The following is a 20,737-nucleotide window of genomic DNA, read 5'->3' as shown; positions in this document are numbered from 1 at the left end:
AGAAGGTTGCTGGTTCGCTTCCAAGCCAAGCCAACCTGTGACCTTTCTGTGTGTACTTTGTATGTTCTACTCTGTTTGTAGGTTTGCCTGGGTCTACTCTGGGCACTCCGGTTTCCTCCCACAGTCCAAAAACATACAGAGTTTGATTGAGAACTCGGGAAAATTGGCCATAGGCATGAGTGTGCGTGTGAATGGTTGTGTGTCTTTGTGTGTCCTGCGACGGATTGGCATTCTGTCCAGGGTGTCCCCTGCCTCTCGCCCAATGAAACCGGGATAGACTCCAGTCTCCCCGCGACCTCCATAAGGGATAAAGCGGTAGAAAATGAAAGAATGAATGAATGCACCATACATTGAAATCAATATAAACAATTTAAAAAACACAAAAAAGACATTGATTCTATGTAAATATATACAGTATATAATAAGATAATATAGTTTGAAATCCACTACTTACAATAGCAAATGGTGGAATTGATTAAATCATAGTAAAAGCATAAAGAACAACGTAAAAAATGGAATAAAAAGTTAATATTTTCAGGCCACAGTGAAAAAATCTAAAAGATGAAGAAGAGAGTGCAGGTAGAGTGGAATACATGTAAAAGTTTGACAAAGTTAGAGAGAGATATACGTCAATTCTATGTAGTGAACATGTAAAGAACTTTGTTTACCGTTGATTTAACTTTACATTGAAAAACAGTTGACGCCCCAGAGCATAAACACACACACTCACACACACACACATTAGAATCAAAAAGTCTCGCCTCATACATGTTAATTTATTGAATGCTTAGCAGAGCTAAATAATTCCTGTACGTCTAACACGGCAATTTGTAAACAGCAAAAATCCGCATGACTTGTTTATTCCGCTCCCCGGATGGAAGAACGTCGCGTTATGCAGAATTAATTTCATGAAAGAGTAGAAAATCAAACCTGCCTGATGTCGGAGGCTGATTGCGGAAAAGTGTCTGGAAACATAATGCATGATGGGAAGAGTGCGGGGTGGGCTGGAGAGTGGCTCAAATGTTGGATTAACTCTCCTTTACCATAAATAATGCATTTCCATTAAAGCAAACATGCCACCGTGTAACATAATTACATTCAAATCAAGTGGCATGTATGTGTAATATAATTACCTCCAGATAAACACACACACGCGTGTGTGTTGTGTATGTGTGTGTGTTGTGTGTGTGTTGTGTGTAAGAGCCTCGGGCACAAACAGCTGGGAAGTTTACTCCTTTCATTGTCGTGAGTAGATTGGATTATGCATCGATACAGACAGGACAGGAAAACATGCCTCAGAACACACACAAACACACACATACACACACACGATCTCACATACATGCACACACACGTCTTCTGCTGGTACCGGACGACGCGGTGACAGTTGGTGGTTCATGCAAATGAGATTCAAAGAAGCCGTTGTTGGATTTGTGTCGCGGATGAAAAGAGCTGCTTCCTGTTCAGTCGGGGTCGGTCGGACGGTCGGTCGAAGAGCCTTTGTCTCGCCCGACGTGTTGTCGTGCACGAGCTCGCCGCTGTCGTCGACCTGGACGTGTCACATCCTGTACGGGGGACGCCTCGCGCTCGTCCACGCCGCGGTGTAACGGCAGGATTACAGCGAATGTTGTAAACACGACATCAATGCGCATCAATCTCAGCACCGTGAGCCCATTATAAGGTTTTCTAGCTGCAGATCTTATTGTTGTTGAAGGCAATGATCGCACTGATGAGGTCGAAGCAGCCTCATGATTATTGTTACTCTTGTTGTTTACTCTTTCACCATCTTTTCATTTGTTTAGCTGTAAATAAAACACATAAGACAAACACTGGAGTCCCAGAAAATAAAGCACAAATAAAAGTGTCTTCAGATGTTTCTTGAAGGAGTCAGTAGATCATCGAACACAGAGATGGTTCCAAAGCTTCAGAGCAACAGCCTGGAAGGATTTCTCTCCTCTGGTCCTGAAGCGTGTTCAGGAACCATCAGTAGATTCTGATCCACAGACCTCAGAGCCCGAGCTGGGGTGTAAGTCTGGATCAGATCACTGATGGAAGGTCTGACCATGAATAGATCTGAAAGTAAGAATTTTAAAGTTGATGCTGAAAGAAACTGGCAGCCAGTGAAGAGTTTTAAGGATCAGGAGAAATGTGAGTTCTTCTACTAGAGCGGCTCAGAATTCTGGCTGCAGAGTATTGTATTAACAGCTCCTTCTTGTTTAGATTAAGTATAAAAGTGCCATCAGAATATATTGAATTTTAAATATGTAGATTTAATTTCCTTTTTAATAAAAGGAATTCAATAATTTCTTTAAAGGTATAATTGTTTCATATTGTTTAATTTAATTCAATAACAACATAGTTTGTTTTTTTAAATAATTCAATAATTTTCAAAACAGGGTTTGATATTCTATTATTATTTAATAAATGTATTCGTATACATAAAGTCTGTTTTTTAAATCCATCGTTAAAAAAATAAAATACACAAAAATATATTTTCAAAGTTAAATATTTTTAAATCTTAGCCCTTTAAATTCAATATAAAATGTTTTAAAATATTATAATAATGCAAACATATATATATATATTGAATTTTAAAAGGCTCCAAAAAAATGGAATATATTTTTGAATTATCGGAAATAAATATCAAACTATGTTTAAAATTGTTTTTAAATTAAAATATTAAAAAAAACAAAAACAAGTTCAACCTTTCAATATACAAATACTTAATTTGTACTAATTAAAAAATTAATTAAACAGATAAACTGTTGAATTACATTATATATATTTTTTAAAACACACTTTAATTCAAACACTCAAACCTTTAAGATCTTACATTTTAAATAAAACCATTTAATATTCTGATAGTAACACTCATACACTTTATTATTGTGTAAAATCTAAATCAATTCTTCAACATAATGACACACAAACACAACCTTTCGCAGCATAAAACACTTTGTCTTGTCTTTTGTCCACGTTTACACGCCGGCTTTGTTTTAATATAATTATGTTTGGATGTCGTCGATACGCAGCCTTCGGTGTCGACTGTTGTCCTGCAGTGTGAGTCAATGAACTTTTGTGCGTCTGTCTCCAGGTGCAGCAGATTGATCGCGTGGTGGAAGTTGTCGACGAGGCAGTGAAAGGTAACACACACACACACACACACACACACACACACACACACTTTCTTTTAATTAGCATTAAACAAGGTTTTAAACCATGACTTACCATAACACAATGAACCTGAATAAATTATTTTTGAGTGAGAGAAATTCTAAAATGAAGAATTTAATAAACAATAAAGTACATCCAAGATATCTCTTTTATATATCTTTTTTTTTGACCATTTATAACCTGTTACCTTTGACTTTTCAACAAATCTTTCTTTTTTTTTAATCACGTATATTTTGAATATTAAAAAAAAAACACCCAGTTATAATATAGAAGGATTTAAAAGAAGTATTGATTTTAATTATATCTAATAATTGCATTTATTCTACTGTGAAACATGTGTAAAAAAAAATATATATTTTTCTAGAAGCCCTAAAGAAACTTAAATTTCCATTTTTAAATCAAGATTAAACTTATTATCTCTTTGGCTGAACAACAATAATTCATAAACAGTCTGGTTATAATATTGTCTTTTATTATTTAAAGCTTAATCTCTCATTGATATCCATGTTGTCGCATATTCTCATAAAAATTATAATTTTAAATCCAAAAAGACAAGAACGTGTTCTTACTTGGCAATTTATGATGACTTTTGTTCAAACAGTAACACCTACAACAGCGCCCCCTGTATTTCGGGAGGGGAACTTCTATGAAAGTCTGATGTACTTTTTAAAAGCCTCAGATCACTGATGGAAGGTCTGACCATGACTAGATCTGAAAGTAAGAACCGGAATTTTAAAATGATCCTGAAAGAAACTGGCAGCCAGTGAAAAGCAAGGATCGGGGAAATGTGAGTTCTTCTACTAGAGCCGCTCAGAATTGTTGCTGCAGAGTTTTGTATTAACTACAGGCGAGACAGATCCTTCTTGTTTAGATTAACTATAATAGTGCCATTAGAATATATAGACTTTTAAATGTAGATTTATTTATTTTAAAAACCTCAACAATGCAGTTTCCTTTGCTTGTATTTCTATTTTGAGCGCTACAGCCCGGCGTATTTTGTTGTTTGTCGGGAGGTGATGTTGGCGACCCCTGACAGTGAGCCTGAGTCCGCTGGAAGTGATCAGGTCATCCATTTAAACTATTAGCGATCCACTGCACTCGACTGTTTAATGAAGGTCAGGCAGAGTTTATAGTGTGCGAGCGTCCAGTCCAGCCGTCATACACCCCCAGCTGTCGGCTAATAAAGAACAGATTGAATTTGCTTCCGTGTGTGTGTGTGTGTGTGTGTGTGTTTGAGTAACTAGTTTGCGCCACGAGCCCTAATGAAGGACGATCAAAACCCAGGCTTTAATTTTCCGCCATCAACGCTAAACGCCCGATTTCACCGTCCTTCCCTTTCCCTTCGTTTCTCTTTCTGTCGTCTTATAACTTCTCCTCGCTCTTCTATAGGACCTAATTCTGCGAGTGTCATTACCGTCCTTTATGACCTTGTGTTAAATCGAGGGCTGTTATTGTAGCTTCCCAGGCCTCGCGTGTAAACCTTTAAGCTCGGGGATTTGCCTTCGGTAATGGCCGCTGAAATGCCTGACGACGAACTTGTTAATAGACACGCTTCTTCTTCTTCTTCTTCTTCATCTTCTTTTCTTTTTTTTCCTCGGCACCTAAAAATTGCTTCCAGTGTCTGTTTTCCACATGACGGGAGGTCTGGTGCGGCTTTTACGAGCGCCAGAGTGTGTGAGCGTCGATTCCGTTTGTCTCCTTGTTAAAAGAATTAACTGTCACTTTGTAACGGCGCGACTGTTAAAAAAGGCATTTTTTATTCACGCTTGTAACCTTATGTTTTAATTGCTCTTCCAGGGAGAGCGGAACGTTAAGCAAAGGAGCTCATCGTTTGACATTTGTATAGACGTCGATTTACGTCTTCTTTTTTTTTTGATTTCTTTGTTTTCCTCCTCGTCGTATCGATCCAGGATTCCATAAGATTTAGTGAGCGACTGTCATAGACACGGGGGGGCGGCGGCGGCGGTCGGGGGGGAAGGAAAGGTTAGACGGGCTAATGTATCTACTTAGCTTCAGATCAGAGGCTATATAGCAACAACATAACCTCGTGATCCTTATTTCAGCAGGACAAACACGGCTCCATATATATAATCCGCCATCGAGGAAACAACCGTGAGGGACGAGAACTGGAAATTGGCAATTGTTTTTCACTGAAATCACAACATTTTTGACAGTTTTTTCACTCATTTTCTCCTCATGCTCTTGGTTGAGATCATTGTTATGCTTAACAAGCTACGCTAACAAATCCCTTTAAAGTACAGTAAACCACTCATTTTCTACTCACCCCCATGTCGACTAAGAGTTGGGATTATTTTCAGAGTGATCTGTTCCTTTTTAGAGTTATAGACAAAAATGTTTGTTCATTTTAATGTAGCGACAGTAGCTCAGTTGTCTTCGTCCAAATACCTCCATAGTGCTCGTCTATAACCTTGTATTGAAGCCTCGATACAAAGAATTGTAACTGAGAGACTTATAACTTCTGCTACAAACAGACCTTTTTAAAGTTTTTTCAAAACAATTTTTTCATGCTTAATACAAGAGGGACGTTGAAGACGAGCAGTATGAAGCTATTTGAAAAACGAATACAACTGAGCTCCAGTCGCTACATTAAAATGAACAAACATTTTTGTCTATAACTCTAAAAAAGGAAAAGATTACTCTGAAAATAATCCCAACACGAGGGTGAGTCGAAAATGAGTGGTTTACTGTACTTTAAAGGGATGGTTTAGCATAGTTTGTTTAGCATAACAATGATATCAACCATGAGCAGTTTTGAATCTGATCCAGTCCAGACCCCAAAAATCTACAACCGACTTCATTACTGGTACCTTTTCTAAAGAGAAGTCCGCTTCTAAACCCAAAAGACATTTTAATTAATTACAAATTACTTGTTTACTATCCTTTTCACTGATTAAAGTTTTGTTTGAACTGAACAAGATGCTACTAAGTAAAGATAATAACAGGCTAATGTGGTGTTAATACACATTAATTGGTCGTTTAATTGCTGATTCAAAGACTTACTGAAATATTTGAGCTGTATCTCTAGTTGTTGACACTTTGATGACACATTTAAACGCAAATAAACCTGGTCCTCAACAACCCCTTTCAATTGTTTCTCCTACAAAGTTGCTTGTAAGTCAAAACCCTCTGGTGTGGATCAGAACTAACGTCATCGATTGAACCGTCCAGTTCTGAGTTGCACATAAATATGAGACCAGGCCTCATATTTGTCTTGGATCAAATGACCTTCTCATCAATATCACTTGAGCGTGGTCAATTATACATGTGTATTTGTCATCTTGTTGTATTGATCTTTTTAAGGTTTTATTTTTAGAGATGATGTAACCAAAAATATGTTTTAAAATAATACGTATTGAAACATCAAAAAGTTTTACAAATATGTCAACCCCTTTACAAGAAGAATGTATATATTGTTAGTTATCTATATAATTATAAATAGAATACTTATTTATTGATCTACATACCAATCCCTCTCTCCCACTCTCTCTCAGCATGTTCCCTCCTGTGGTGTGACAATGATCGGGTCGTTTACATAACAAAATGATTGCCGTGTAGGTATTATGGGTAACAGCAAAATGCTGAGAAGTAAACCAATGCCTTAAATATATAAATAATAATAATATATAAACAATCGATTAAAAATAAAGCAAATAAAAAAAATAGTGAATTAACTTTCAAATAAAAAATAAAAAAGTAGTTTCAAAAAATCCATCCATCGTGTTGGAATTCTTCTTCTGACTCTTGGTCGACGAAAGGTTCTGATTGGTCCGAACCAGTCCAAAGACAATGATAAACATTAAACCTGTCCCCAACCCGCTGATCCGCCACCTCGTCCTCCTCACCCCTCCTCACCCTCGACCCCCTTCAATTCGGCTTCACAATCAACCCGGGGAGCACGAGGCGACCCCACCACTTACGAGACATCAGACGCGGGTCAACAGGTCATCCTTTTAGCTCTCTTCCTTCTTCTGATCCCACCATCCATCTGCCCCTCCTATACATCTTTCATCTGTGATATATTTTTTCATCTTCCAGCCATCCATCCATCCTTCCTACCCATCCGTCTCCCCCCCCTCCGCCCTCCTCTCTTCCAGCATGTTCTAATGGGCAGTTATGAGTTTATGGAAGGATTTATGTCTGCTTGTATTTATGACGGGGTCCCGGGAACAAAGGAGAGTGAGATTGAAGAAAGGAAGAAGGGGCCGGAGTCGAGGAGTCGGTGACTAGAGAGTGGTATTGGGTCGTGTCTTTGGGGTTTTCCATCACGGCAGTTGTGGCCCCTTTCAACTCTGTAATTGAGATGACAAATTGGGCAGCGTTCCCTCCAGTTTTTTTCTCCTCCGCAACAAGTCCAGTATTTCATCTCCGCCGATGGCTCCCCTTCGGCCCCTAAAATTGAATTTGGCCGCCGGTGCATCCCTGAGACGATACAATGGAAGGAGTCAATTTTGTTTTTTTTTATTCCCATCGTTTGGTCGGCGAGTTTGATATTAAGATGGGTCAAGCATCTGCGGTAACAAGAGGGTTTTTATCAAACATGACATGCTTTGACCACATGTTTCGGCCCCGGGGCCCCCGAGAATCTATCATCTTGATCCGGCTTTATTTAAAGTCGAACCGATGGTGAGGAACGTCTGATTGATTATTTCACTTTTATGAGCAAACAAAGATGATAAATAACTTCAAATAATGTCGTTTATCAGCCGACGGATCCTCGAGCCACGATCACTATTTCAAGTTAAGTTAAATGTTTAAGTTAAGTTAAAAAAGGATTAGCTCTGAAAATGCCTGAAACTGCTTTTACTTTTATTATCAGCATATTGGTTGCTTTCTTTCTAGATTTCATATTGTAACTTTAAAATATTATATTTTCAGTCGTCCTGTTTTTGTTTTGTTTTTAAAAGTGTTTTTTTTTCCTCAACAAGAAAGTTTTACCTAATATAAGGAAGGTTTTTGATCGACAGATTAGGTTTTGTTTAATATTTTAATGATTTGTTTTAATGTTCACAGACCATGAATTAAAACTGAAACGCATGCAAGTCTAAACTTTCTAAATAAAAAACTTAAATAATTTAATTAATTTAAAAAAATCTACAAAAATTTGACGTAAATGTATCAATAACTCGAAAAAATAAAAGCCTTTCACTTACACTTGCGCTCACGTCGTGAACTTTAATGCATTTTTACATGTTTTCTGCTAAAAATGATGAACAATGTTTCTGTATTTTGCTTCAAATTAAATAATGGAAGTTAATAAAGTAATAAAGTCATGATGCATTTTTATAAAGGGAAACCCGTCTGTACTTTAAGTTCCTGAAGGGAAATTGATTGATGTTACTTTTGGTGAAATTTTGGGCAAAAAATGCTTTTTTTGGGGGACTTTAGTTTGTTTAATAAAAAGACAGAAAAAAGCATTTTCACCGTGAAATGTGTACATTGTTGAATATATATCAATAAACTTATTTATAAAAATAAAAAAAGAATACATAAATAAAGGATATACAAATAATACATTAAATTAATGTAAGGATTTGTTTGCTCATGTGTTACATTTGTTAAAGGAAAATAACATTTTTTATTATTATTTGTTTAAAACTCGTTTTTTTTCCCCTTCAATTTAAAATAAATGTGTGTCAACAATGATTCCTCACTATGTTGTTTGTGTTGATACACAACACTGACACACAACGGTCAAAAATCCATTTAATTTCATTGAATATGAAATGAAAAGATAAAAAAAGAGGTGGATTCATGATCCCTCGCCTCTAAACTGTTGCAGATGAAATGATCGATGGTCTAAGATAAAGGGTTTGCAAGAGAGAAGAATATCAGATCCAACATGAAATTGTTTCCCTCGTATCGATCGTATCAAAAGTTGCGTACACAGATGCTCCGAGAAAAAAGCCAGAAGTCCCGAACCCCCTCATTTCCACCTGGAGCGTCGTGGATATTACGACAGTCACGCCTCAGCGATTGGCTCTTTGTCCTCCTCTGGGGCAGATTGTCATTTTTATCTACCAATTGATGGCCACGCTTCCTGCCCTGAGCCCACCTTCCCAGGAGACCCATGTAAAGCGGATGAAAACAGGAAGACAATTCCATCCCTCAGCGCCTCCGTCTCACACACACATTAGTAAGTTAGCGAGCAGAAGACCCCCGAGGTCCTCAACCAGAGGCTGGACACGGCTCAGAGATGAGCCTGAAAAACTATTGTACACTTTTGAAAAATTCAATTTTCTTTTACCAAGGTCAGCTATAAATGTTGTAGAGATCCCAACATACCATAGAATCAAAATACCACGATCCTACTGTGTATACAATCATGCAACAATTTACAATGACTTCATATAAATGCATTATTATGGTTGTTTTAAGTTGGTTATTTGACTTTCTTACATTCTTTTCCGTCCAGGTCACTCCGTCCGACTTCTGGGTCAAAAGAAAGATGGAGGACGAAGACTCGGAGGAGCAAGACTGGACCTGCCCAAGATCAGGAAGAACCCGCTGATCGAGATCATCTCCATCAACACCGGGTGAGATAATATTTGACGTATACGTAACAAAAGATGGTCGTTGGTTAATTTAGTTTGTTCAAAAAACTGAAATATTGAGAATAAAATGCGTTATATAATAGTAAATTTGTAATTGAAACTATTTTTTTTGTTGAAAACCATTTTTATTAGTTTTTCAAAAACCGTCATGATGAAGATATACTTGTGTATGTATGTCTAATGTATTTACCCTTAACCAGAACTGAGCGATATATTGTTTAAAGATTTTTTTTTTTTCTGTTGACGATTTTGAAAAAAATAAAACATTTATTTTTTACTCAAACACACGATATCTGAAGCTAAAAATAATGAAAAAAACATTATTGTTTATTGTTGTTTATAGATTTTTTAATGGAATAATTTGTTGTTTTTGTTATTGTTCTTTTTTATTGTGGAAAACATAAAACTTCTTATCAATTTTAGGAGTGAAAATTGTAATTATATTTAAGTTTTCAACCTTGAATTATTTAAGGAATACAAACATTTAATATAAGTTGTTTTTTTGTTTTTTTTAAAGCTATTACTATGCGAGATATTTTAAAGGGAAAATTAACTTAAGCACTATTTATAACAGTTAATTCTGTACTTTTTTGTATTAATTTATTTACTTTTTACATTTATTTGATCTATATAATTGGATATAAAGTTTAAAAATAAAAAGTATAACTTAAAACTTTATATATATAAATATAATAAAACTGTAATCTAATCTAAATCTTGTTTTTCTTTTTCCTAAAATTTAAAAAACAGATTAGATTTTAGAACGTATTGCTAGCACTACGTATAAATGGTAATGATAAAATAAGAATATAAAGAATATACATATATTTATTTTTTGAGTTATATTTAGTAATAGTAATATCGAAAAAACACATCAATCTATTTGGTATTACGCCATTATAAATAACAAAACAACAACAATTTAATATATATTTATATATTATTGTGATAAAAAATGTAATAAGTTCTAATTTGTACTTGTCTCACTCTCTGATGTGTGACTGAAGTTTTCCACCTGCTTGTATCTCTAGCCTCATATCTTGAGTTGTATAAAAATATTGCTGTACACCTGTATTCCACACCTAAACGTAACACAACTCTCAGTGCTGCACATGAACGCACACTGTTATTTACACTCGTGTGTGTACAAACACACCTCGGGCCACGGGTTTATGGGGTCATTTCATGTGGTTTACACGTGTGTGTCCTCACGAACCCCCTCGGCTCGTCCTCGGCGGACCCGTTAAAAAAGGGTAACAACTGAGTAATTCCGCTGAGCCGGACCCGCGCTGATGATAATCCATCAATCACGTCGGCCGACATCTCCGCGGACTTTAAATTAGACTTGGACGTACGAAACCAGGAAGTAAACAACTTGTGGACGCAGCAACATTTCCAGGGATATCGATCGGAGAGAATATGTTTGTGTTATTTTTAGAATATGTTGTGTTGACGTTGGCTGCACATGTATGACATCAGAGCGAGCGGCTTGTCGGGAACAAACACAACAATCTTTTTTTTTTGTCCACCTTGCACAGTTGAAGATAATACCACGATTATGCTGTAATCTGGTGTTACTCGCTGAGCTAATGCCTACGAGGTATTAAAGGGTTTTTCCTAAAGAGTTGACTTGTTGCTCGTAAGCGTCTTAAGCTGCTCTCGTCTACATGGAGCCCAAATTGAAACTCACCTCCGCTCGGATCACCAGACATTTTAGGAAGAGCAAGGAGAAGATATTTTCAGTAACCATGTAAACCATGAAAATTCGTGCTTCCTTTTTTCTAAAAATAATTTGGTACCAAAAGAAAATGATGCATTTTTCAGGAAATGATTATAATGCGATATTGAACACATCAACGTTTGTGATGTTCTTAATAACCATCTGGATCCACAAATATTGTAAAGGATTTGTCGCTGTTCCAAGTAGTGAGAGAGCAACTCTTCCTCGCCTACTGGAACTTCTTGTCTGTATATATATCTATATACAGTAGATATATATAGGTATATAAATGTAAAAAAAGGATTCGGTAAAAAAACTAGTAAATATAATCAACTATTTTTAATTTTTATAAAGTGATTAAGTTCTTAACGATGTACTCTTCTAAATATTTTTGTAAGTAACTGTTTTCTCTTCATAAAAGGACTTATTTTAAATGTTTTCAATATGGTTCAATGTTTGTGATGTTGCTAAATAACCATCTGGATCCACAAATATTGTAAAGGATTTGTCACCATTTTAAGTAGTGAAAGAGCAACTCTTACTCGCCTACTGGAAATTATTGTCTGTATATAAATATATATATAAACATGTAAAAAAAAAAAAAAGAGTTAATATAATCAACAAATTAATTTGTATATATAGTGATTAAGTTGTAATGATGTTCTCTTCTAAATATGTTTGGAATTAACCATCTTCTCTTCATAAAATGACTTATTTTTAATGTTTTCAATATGGTTCAATGTTTGTGATGTTCTAAATGACTATCTGGATCCACAAATATTGTAAAGGATTTGTCACTGTTTTAAGTAGTGAGCAAGCAACTCTTCCTCGCCTACTGGAACTTCTTGTCTGTATATATATCTATATACAGTAGATATATATAGGTATATAAATGTAAAAAAAAAAAAAAAAGGATTCGGTAAAAAAACTAGTAAATATAATCTACTATTTTTAATTTTTATAAAGGGATTAAGTTCTTAACGATGTTCTCTGATAAATATTTTGTAAGTAACTGTTTTCTCTTCATAAAAGGACTTATTTTAAATGTTTTCAATATGGTTCAATGTTTGTGATGTTCTAAATAACCATCTGGACCCACAAATATTGTAAAGGATTTGTCACTGTTTTAAGTAGTGAGCAAGCAACACTTCCTCGCCTACTGGAAATTCTTGTCTGTATATAAATATATATATAAACATGTAAAAAAAAAAATCTGTAAAAAAAAAAAAAGAGTTAATATAATCAACAAATTAATTTGTATATATAGTGTTTAAGTTGTAACGATGTTCTCTTCTAAATATGTTGGAATTAACCATCTTCTCTTCATAAAATAACTTATTTTTAATGTTTTCAATATGGTTCAATGTTTGTGATGTTCTAAATAACCATCTGGATCCACAAATATTGTAAAGGATTTGTCACTGTTCCAAGTAGTGAGCAAGCAACTCTTCCTCGCCTACTGGAACTTCTTGTATATATACATGTCAGAAAAAAATAATCTGTAAAAAATAATTCAAAATTTACCAAATTATTTTATATATAGTGAGTTTTAACGATGTGCTAAATATTTTTGTAATTATTTTTCTTTATAAAATTATTTATTTGAAATCTTTTTATTCCTTAATCAAGATTACAAACTTCACAGGTTTGTACTTTTCTCAAACAAAACATTGACTTAAACCATTTAGTATCACTGTGCTCTGATGTACCGTATATGGACAGCAGGTGGCAGCATAATTCGAAAACCTGTCGAACGCTGTCGTCGCCTGCTGCACCACTGAGAGTGACGATCAATTCCTCAAATGAGTTGTGGATTCAGATGGTATTTTGAAACACAGTCAATATCAATCAATTGTTAATCATATATTGTCACTTTACCATTAAATATCACTGTGCTCTGTTGTACCGTATATGGACAGCAGGTGGCAGCATCATTCGAAAACCCGCTTGCACAACACACACAGTAGCTGTGAGCAAGACCGGGAGCTGTCGTCGCCTGCTGCACCACTGAGAATGACCATCAATTCTTCAGATGATTTATGGATCCAGATGGTATTTTGAAACACGGACAATATCGGTACAGGTGCAGACAGATTATCTCTTGACCTCCTTGGCAGAGGTAACTCCAGCGAACCTGTCGTCAGCCTGTGTTTGTCGGAATGCATGTGCGAGTGTGTGCGTCACGTCCGTCACTCGCCAGCAGGAGGTCCTTCCTTCGCTGATCCACATGAACTCGCTGTTGTTTTTCACAGGGTCAGCGCCGCCTCAAACAAATCCTCTTGTTGTTTGTCCTCAAAACCGAAAACTCTTTTTCGAGCTGTCGGGGATTACACAAATATGTCGACCGTGTGAAGCGGCTGTTGACAAATCTCCTCCAAATAACAGTGGTGTTACCGCAAATCCCTTCGCTTCAAACATCTGCTTTTCCTGTCGTCTGGTCAGTTGCTGTTGTCGCTAACTTGACACACACACACAGAGTACGTGTGTGTGTGTGTGTGTGTGTGTGTGTGTGTGTGTGTGGGTTCTGGATGAACTCTTTTTAAATATTACTCTGAGGTCACTGTGACATCACTGGTGGCATTTGTCAGCTGACCCCCACAGAGAGAATCTTTGTCCTGGACTCGGATCTGCATCAGTTTCAGCTGCGTCTGCGTCAGAGCTCTTGGAGTGTGTGTGTGTGTGTGTGTGTGTGAGTGTGTGTGCGACGTTAATGTCACGCCGCCAGATTGTGCTGGTGTGTTCTCTACTGACTTTTTACCGTTTAAATGTCGCTTTTGAGTCAAGTTATCGCAGTCGAAACCACTTCTGGTTTCAGAACGAACCAAACGTGAAGTTAAAAAATGAAAATTAAACTATAATCAAACAAGTTTAGACTATAATTAAACAATTTTCAACTATAATCAAACAATTTTCAACTATAATCACACAATTTTCAACTATAATCACACAATTTTCAACTCTAATTAAACAATTTTCAACTATAATCAAACAATTTCAACTATAATCAAACAATTTCAACTATAATCAAACAATTTTCAACTATAATTAAACAATTTCAACTATAATCAAACAATTTTCGACTATAATCAAACAATTTTCAACTATAATCAAACAATTTTCAACTATAATCAAACAATTTCAACTATAATCAAACCATTTTCAACTATAATCAAACCATTTTCAACTATAATCAAACAATTTCAACTATAATCAAACCATTTTCAACTATAATCAAACAATTTTCAACTATAATCAAACCATTTCCAACTATAATCAAACAATTTCAACTATAATCAAACCATTTCCAACTATAATCAAACAATTTCAACTATAATCAAACCATTTTCAACTATAATCGAACAATTTCAACTATAATCAAACCATTTTCAACTATAATCAAACAATTTTCAACTATAATCAAACAATTTTCAACTATAACCAAACAATTTTCAACTATAATCAAACAATTTTCAACTGTAATCAAACAATTTTCAACTATAATCGAACCATTTTCAACTATAATCAAACAATTTTCAACTGTAATCAAACAATTTTCAACTATAATCAAACCATTTTCAACGATAATCAAAAAAAATTCAACTATAATCAAACCATTTTCAATTTAAATTTTGTACACACGTAATTAACAAATGATCCAAGAGACAATCAAAGCTTAAATGTATGAAAAAATGTATCTGAGGAACTCGTTGCCACTTTAATAATAAAGCAATTTCCAAATTCTTTCATGCGTACTATTTTTAACAAAAATCCACAAGTTACATTTAGACCTTCCTGTCCTTCGTTAATGTAATCATAGCTATTGTATTTCATTTTTTCATATTTGGTTTAGGTAAATTACCAAAAAGATCAATATTTGTAGTCAATTTTAAACAAAAAATGTGGTTGACAGTCAGTGAATCAAGAATTTTGATACCTTGTACTACGTAATTCAATCCTTCTTACAAATATTCCAGTGGTTTATCTTCAAAAATACTTCTAGATCACGTGACCATCCCACTCGTGACGCCACAGACGGAAGGATCCGGTCCCGGCACAGATCATACCCTTTATTAGCTTTTTGTTTACCGGTGAAATTGCTCCGATGGAGTCGAAACCACTTCTGCTCTATTTCAGAACGAACCAAACGTGACGTTTATAATAAAAAAGTTTGGAGACGATCCGCTTTGAATCCACTTCCGTCGACCCCTCTTCAGATCCTATCATTCTTCGGATCAAACCAATTATCAACCAAACACACCCCGCAGCCGTGTTCACCTGGGACACGGTTTACATCGGAGAAATCACAGGGAAATGTGTTTGGATTTAACTCCGACTCAGCAATGAATCCAAAAAAAAAAAAAGAACATTAAATGAAGATTGGCTTCGTTCTGCAAATTAAATTAATTCCGTCCCTAAGAGGGGGAACAATCATCAACACGGTCCGGCGTGTCTTCGCGTACCCCGTGGCTGTGTTTTGAAGTGTCCCATTAGCCCAGTTACGTCCATCATCGTCACACTTTCTGTGACACACATTAAAGTGAAGCCTTCGCTAAAGATGCTAATATGTATTTTTTTTTTTTTAAGTGTTGCATCTGGCGGTGAATTGATGGCTTCGCTTTACCTTGATTTTTAGTCCGTGGAGCGGCAGCTTTTTATCGAAGCGATCATTTCTATGGACCGGTGGGCTCTCGATTAACATGTACAGTATTTAGTGTTTGTCATGTGACTCTGAGAGTAGAACCGAGTCACGACATCAGTCCCTAGAATTCAGGGGTGTCAAACTGGTCCAGAAAGGGGCCGAGACGGTGCAGGTTTTGGTTCCAACCACTCAAGCGTTAACCAATCAGGTGTCGGCTTAAACAAGCAACACCTGACTGACAATCAATTGATTACTGTATCCAGACGCCTGATTGGTTCAACTATATGTGCCTGAATGGTTGGATCCAAAACCTGCACCGTCTCGGCCCTTTTCTGGACCAGTTTGACACCTTAGATGTTTATTTACGAGCCGCTGTAGTCCAGGTATGTCAGGTACGTAGGTGTAGTTTTGTAATGATCTGAAGAAAATGAAATAACATTTTTTAATTACTTACTTGGATATCAATGACAAAAATATCAATTACAAAGTGTTGTATTAAAATACATCTGATAAACCAAACAAAAGCAAAGAAAAATCCTCTCAAAAGTTCAGGGCTGGGTCCAAAATCACTTACACGTAGTATTTTGAGTACAAAAGTGCTTTAAGTACAAGCTTCTTTCGCCCTTTACAACAAAAAAGGCTGAACTTCTGTATCATATCATATATTACTCTGTGTGTACTGTAATACACAATTTAATCCAGATTATATATATTTGTTTTTTAATGGGGTTCTTCGGCCCTCTTTTTCACCTAATTCCATTAATTAAATGATCCCTAAATGACTGAACTCTCCATTATGATACTGTATGTAAACTGGATTAAATATTGATTTAATAACATCAAATTGGATGTATTTCACTTTTGTTGGGTTTTCTGCCCCTTTTTTCGCCCCATTGAAATGAATAAAATGTTCTGAAATTCTGGAAATCTCCCTTACTTTGTATGTTCTGTTAAAAATGGTGTGTAAATTGAATTAAAAATATTATTTATTTGAATTTTTTGGGGGTCTTTTGCCCTCTTTCCGCCCCCATTCAAATACCAAAAGAGCTTCAATTATGTATATCTCACTTATGTAGCATGTGTTTTCATACATATCCTCAAAATGTCATTCAAATTGGAGAGATATCATTTTTGATGGGGTCTTCTGCCCCCTAACCGTTAAACCTCCCATACTTGGTATGTAATAGTTTTGAGTTTTGTCCTGAATCTGTTGATACGATACATATGATACAAGGACAATGATACTATATGTTGCAATATACAGCGATACTGTAGGATATATCCGTGGTAACGGCTTTAAAAGTGTCGACCGCATCCTCTTGTCCTCAGTCATCGCCGGTATCTTGCAGGATTTCATTCTTCCGTTAGCTGTTGAGGACCTAAGTTGTACACATTTACTCACTTTATTGAACTGTTTGAAGGATAGAAAAAAGCCAGATAGAGTACTGTCGAATAAAGATACAGTATCGTGAAAAAGAAAGAAATGACAAACACCGCCGTCTCAAAATTTTCCAGATCGCCTACTATTGAATACATGTGGTTTAAATTGTAATCAAAATTGATCGCATTTGGATTTTCATATGGGTCTTTTTCGGCTCCTTTACAATAACATTCTGGATTAAATTTGGTCTAAATTCTATAATAATTGTCACATATTTAATTTTTCAAGGGGTCTTCTGCCCTCTTTACCTTGACCTGATCAAATTGCCCTTTTGACTAAAACCTTGACTGAGACGTCAGTCGTCTACAAGATCATTTTCAAGATATTTCTCTACACTTTCATGTATATATTAAAGATCAATCAAGTTTTAAAATCCTTCAGTACTAACTCCTAGGCTTCGTCAGAAGCCTCTAGAACAGGGGTAGGGAACCTGGTCCAGAAAGAGCCGCAGTGGGTGCAGGTTTTTGTTCCAACCGATCAAGCATGTACAGTTTAACCAATGAGGTTTCAGCTGAACAAGCAACACCAGACTGACAATCAACTGATTACACTCCTAAGACACCTGATGGGATAAAATGTGTCCTCTTGAATGGTTGGAACGAAAACCTGCACCCACTGCTGCTCTTTCTGGACCAGGTTCCCTACCCCTGCTCTAGAACTTCCAAGACCTTTTGGAAACTGCCAACATCTCATCTCATCTGGTGGACGACCACTTGGAAAAAAAAAAAAAAAAGCAACTTCTCCAACCAACTTTTTCGTTGACTCCTCCACTCAAGTTCATCTTCCAGTTAGTCGTGTTCAACCAGTGGGAATAAAAATCCTGTATCTCTCACTCCTCGCCAGGCTTCCCTCCCATCAGCCCCGGCTACTCTTTTGACGGAGGCTCCAGCTGCCAACGTTCTGGAGCTGTTTCTTTATTTTCACTTTTTCTCTTCTTCCTTTTTTTTTTTTTTCCTCCTTCCACGGCTCAGCCCGAGGGCCAGAGTCATCGGTTCTTCATATATATATATATATATATATATATATATATATAACTCCGGACCAGAAAAATACTCAGCTTTGTCTTCTAATTCCTCTGTTTTGTGTCCTAGTTCTAGATCACTTGATGCTATTAGGGAAGCACGTCTGTGTGTGTGTGTGTGTGTGTGTGTGTGTGTGTTCTGTGTGTGTGTGTGTGTGTGTGTGTGCGTTTGGCCCGCGGCGACGCGATGGCTCTCGTCTTAAGTGTGTGCGTCGGCGACAGTAAAAGTCCTTTTGTGTGCGAGTTGCACTGGGACGCCTCGGTATCATAAAGCAGGAATTTACTGCCACTCAGTCGGAATGGATCATTAAACTTGTGTGTGTGTTTGTTTGTGTGAGGAGCCATCGCCATTAGACCGCAGGCGTCGGGAAAAAGAAGCAGAAGAAGAAGAAAAAAACAAAAAAAAAAACAGCTCTTTGTTCCAGTGTTTCAGCTCATTTCATTTCATTATCTCTTCTTCCTCTTCTGTATTTAGTTACATATTTGGCCCTGGTGAACTCCGTAACGCGCTGGAGTCGGGCGGTAACGATCTGACGCACTCGTTTCCATCCCATAATGGTCTTCATCACCCGTTTCCTGCAGGTAGTGGGAATATAGAGTCAGCAGAAGAAGAAGAAGAACCCCCCGTGGTCTTCAGGCTCACACACCTTGTATTGAATCCGTTGGATTTTTAAAAGCGATTAAAGCCAAACATAAAGCCGTTAAAGGTGTTGATATCATACGTATGTTCCTGGTGGTGGTCATTGAAAGATGCTGAAGGTGTTCTTTATCTCCTGGTCACACCGGCGTCCTTCAGGCGCTCGCGGGGGGTTAAGCTCACAATCAGTCGGTAAACAGAGACGACGATGGCGGCAAACATTGGATCGATGCATAAAACATTTGACGCTCTTTTCGTTTCTTTGTGACACGCGTGTGGAAATCTTTTGCCGGCCTCGAGGGAGCGTGAAAATAACCTGCTTCAAAAGGACCTTTTTTGTGCGCTTTGTTCGCCCAGAATCCTTTCAAATGCAGTTTTTTTTTACTTATAAATACATTTTTAAAGTCAGGAATTGTGTCAGCGTTAAGTCTTGTGACGCAATATCTGATCAATTTGCTGCTTTTCGTTCATTTTTCTCACCTCAAACTATTTTTCAATTTTAATCAAACAATTTTCAACTGTAATTGAACAACTTTCAACTACAATCAAAAATGTTCAACTATTATCAAACAATTTTCAACTATAATCAAACCATTTTCAACTATAATCAAACAATTTTCAACTTTAATCAAACAATTTTCAACTGTAATTAAACCATTTTCAATTATAATCAAACATTTTTTAAATATAATCAAACAATTTTTAAATATAATCAAACAATTTTCAACTATAATCAAACAATTTTCAACTATAATCAAACAATTTAAAAAAAATTAAACAATTTTCAACTATAATCAAACAATTTTTAAATATAATCAAACATTTTTTAAATATAATCAAACAATTTTCAACTATAATCAAACAATTTTCAACTATAATCAAACAATTTTCAACTATAATCAAACAATTTTCAACTATAATCAAACAATTTTCAACTATAATCAAACAATTTTTAAAAAATGAAACAATTTTCAATTATAATCAAACAACTTTTAACAAATAAACAATTTTCAATTATAATCAAACAACTTTTAAATATAATCAAACAATTTTTAAAAACTATAATCAAACAATTTTTGACAAATTAAACAATTTTCAATTATAATCAAACAATTAATGTAATCATAGTTATTGTATTTTATCTTTCCATTTTTGGTTTAGCTAAATAACCAAAAAGATAAATATTTCTAATACATTTTGAACACAGAATTCGTAGACTGTCGGTGAATCAAGTGTTTTGATACCTCGTACTACGTAATCCAATCCTTCCTACAAATATTCCAGTGGTTTATCTTCACAAAATACTTCTAGATCACATGACCGTCCCACTCGTGACGCCACAGACGGAAGGATCCGGTCCCGGCACAGATCATACGCTTTTATTAGCTTTTTGTTTACCGGTGAAATTGCTCCGTTGAAGCCAGAACAAGCCACGGCGGAGAAGAAGGTTTTCACGGTTATTGCTTCTAACAGGCGAACTTTACCTTAACGGCCGAGGTTTATCTCCTCGAGCCAATGAATCTCATTCTCTTT

The 20,737-nt window shown here is 36.0% G+C and overlaps 1 protein-coding gene across 1 annotated transcript in view; it reads left to right on the top strand.

Moving 5' to 3' along the window:
* Positions 1 to 20,737, top strand: part of cdkal1 (CDK5 regulatory subunit associated protein 1-like 1) — a 289,248-nt gene that overhangs the window by 76,201 nt on the left and 192,310 nt on the right. The window contains exons 6-7 of the mRNA XM_087779017.1: positions 3,095 to 3,143; positions 9,608 to 9,728. Coding sequence (XP_087635143.1) covers positions 3,095 to 3,143; positions 9,608 to 9,728 — 170 coding nt within the window. The remainder of the gene's footprint in view (positions 1 to 3,094; positions 3,144 to 9,607; positions 9,729 to 20,737) is intronic.

This window comes from Callionymus lyra, chromosome 17, assembly GCF_982586985.1.
Source record: "Callionymus lyra chromosome 17, fCalLyr1.hap1.1, whole genome shotgun sequence".
Lineage (NCBI taxonomy): Eukaryota > Metazoa > Chordata > Actinopteri > Syngnathiformes > Callionymidae > Callionymus > Callionymus lyra.
Note: the sequence above shows the minus strand (reverse complement) of the source record. Positions and strands in the feature narration are given on the sequence as shown.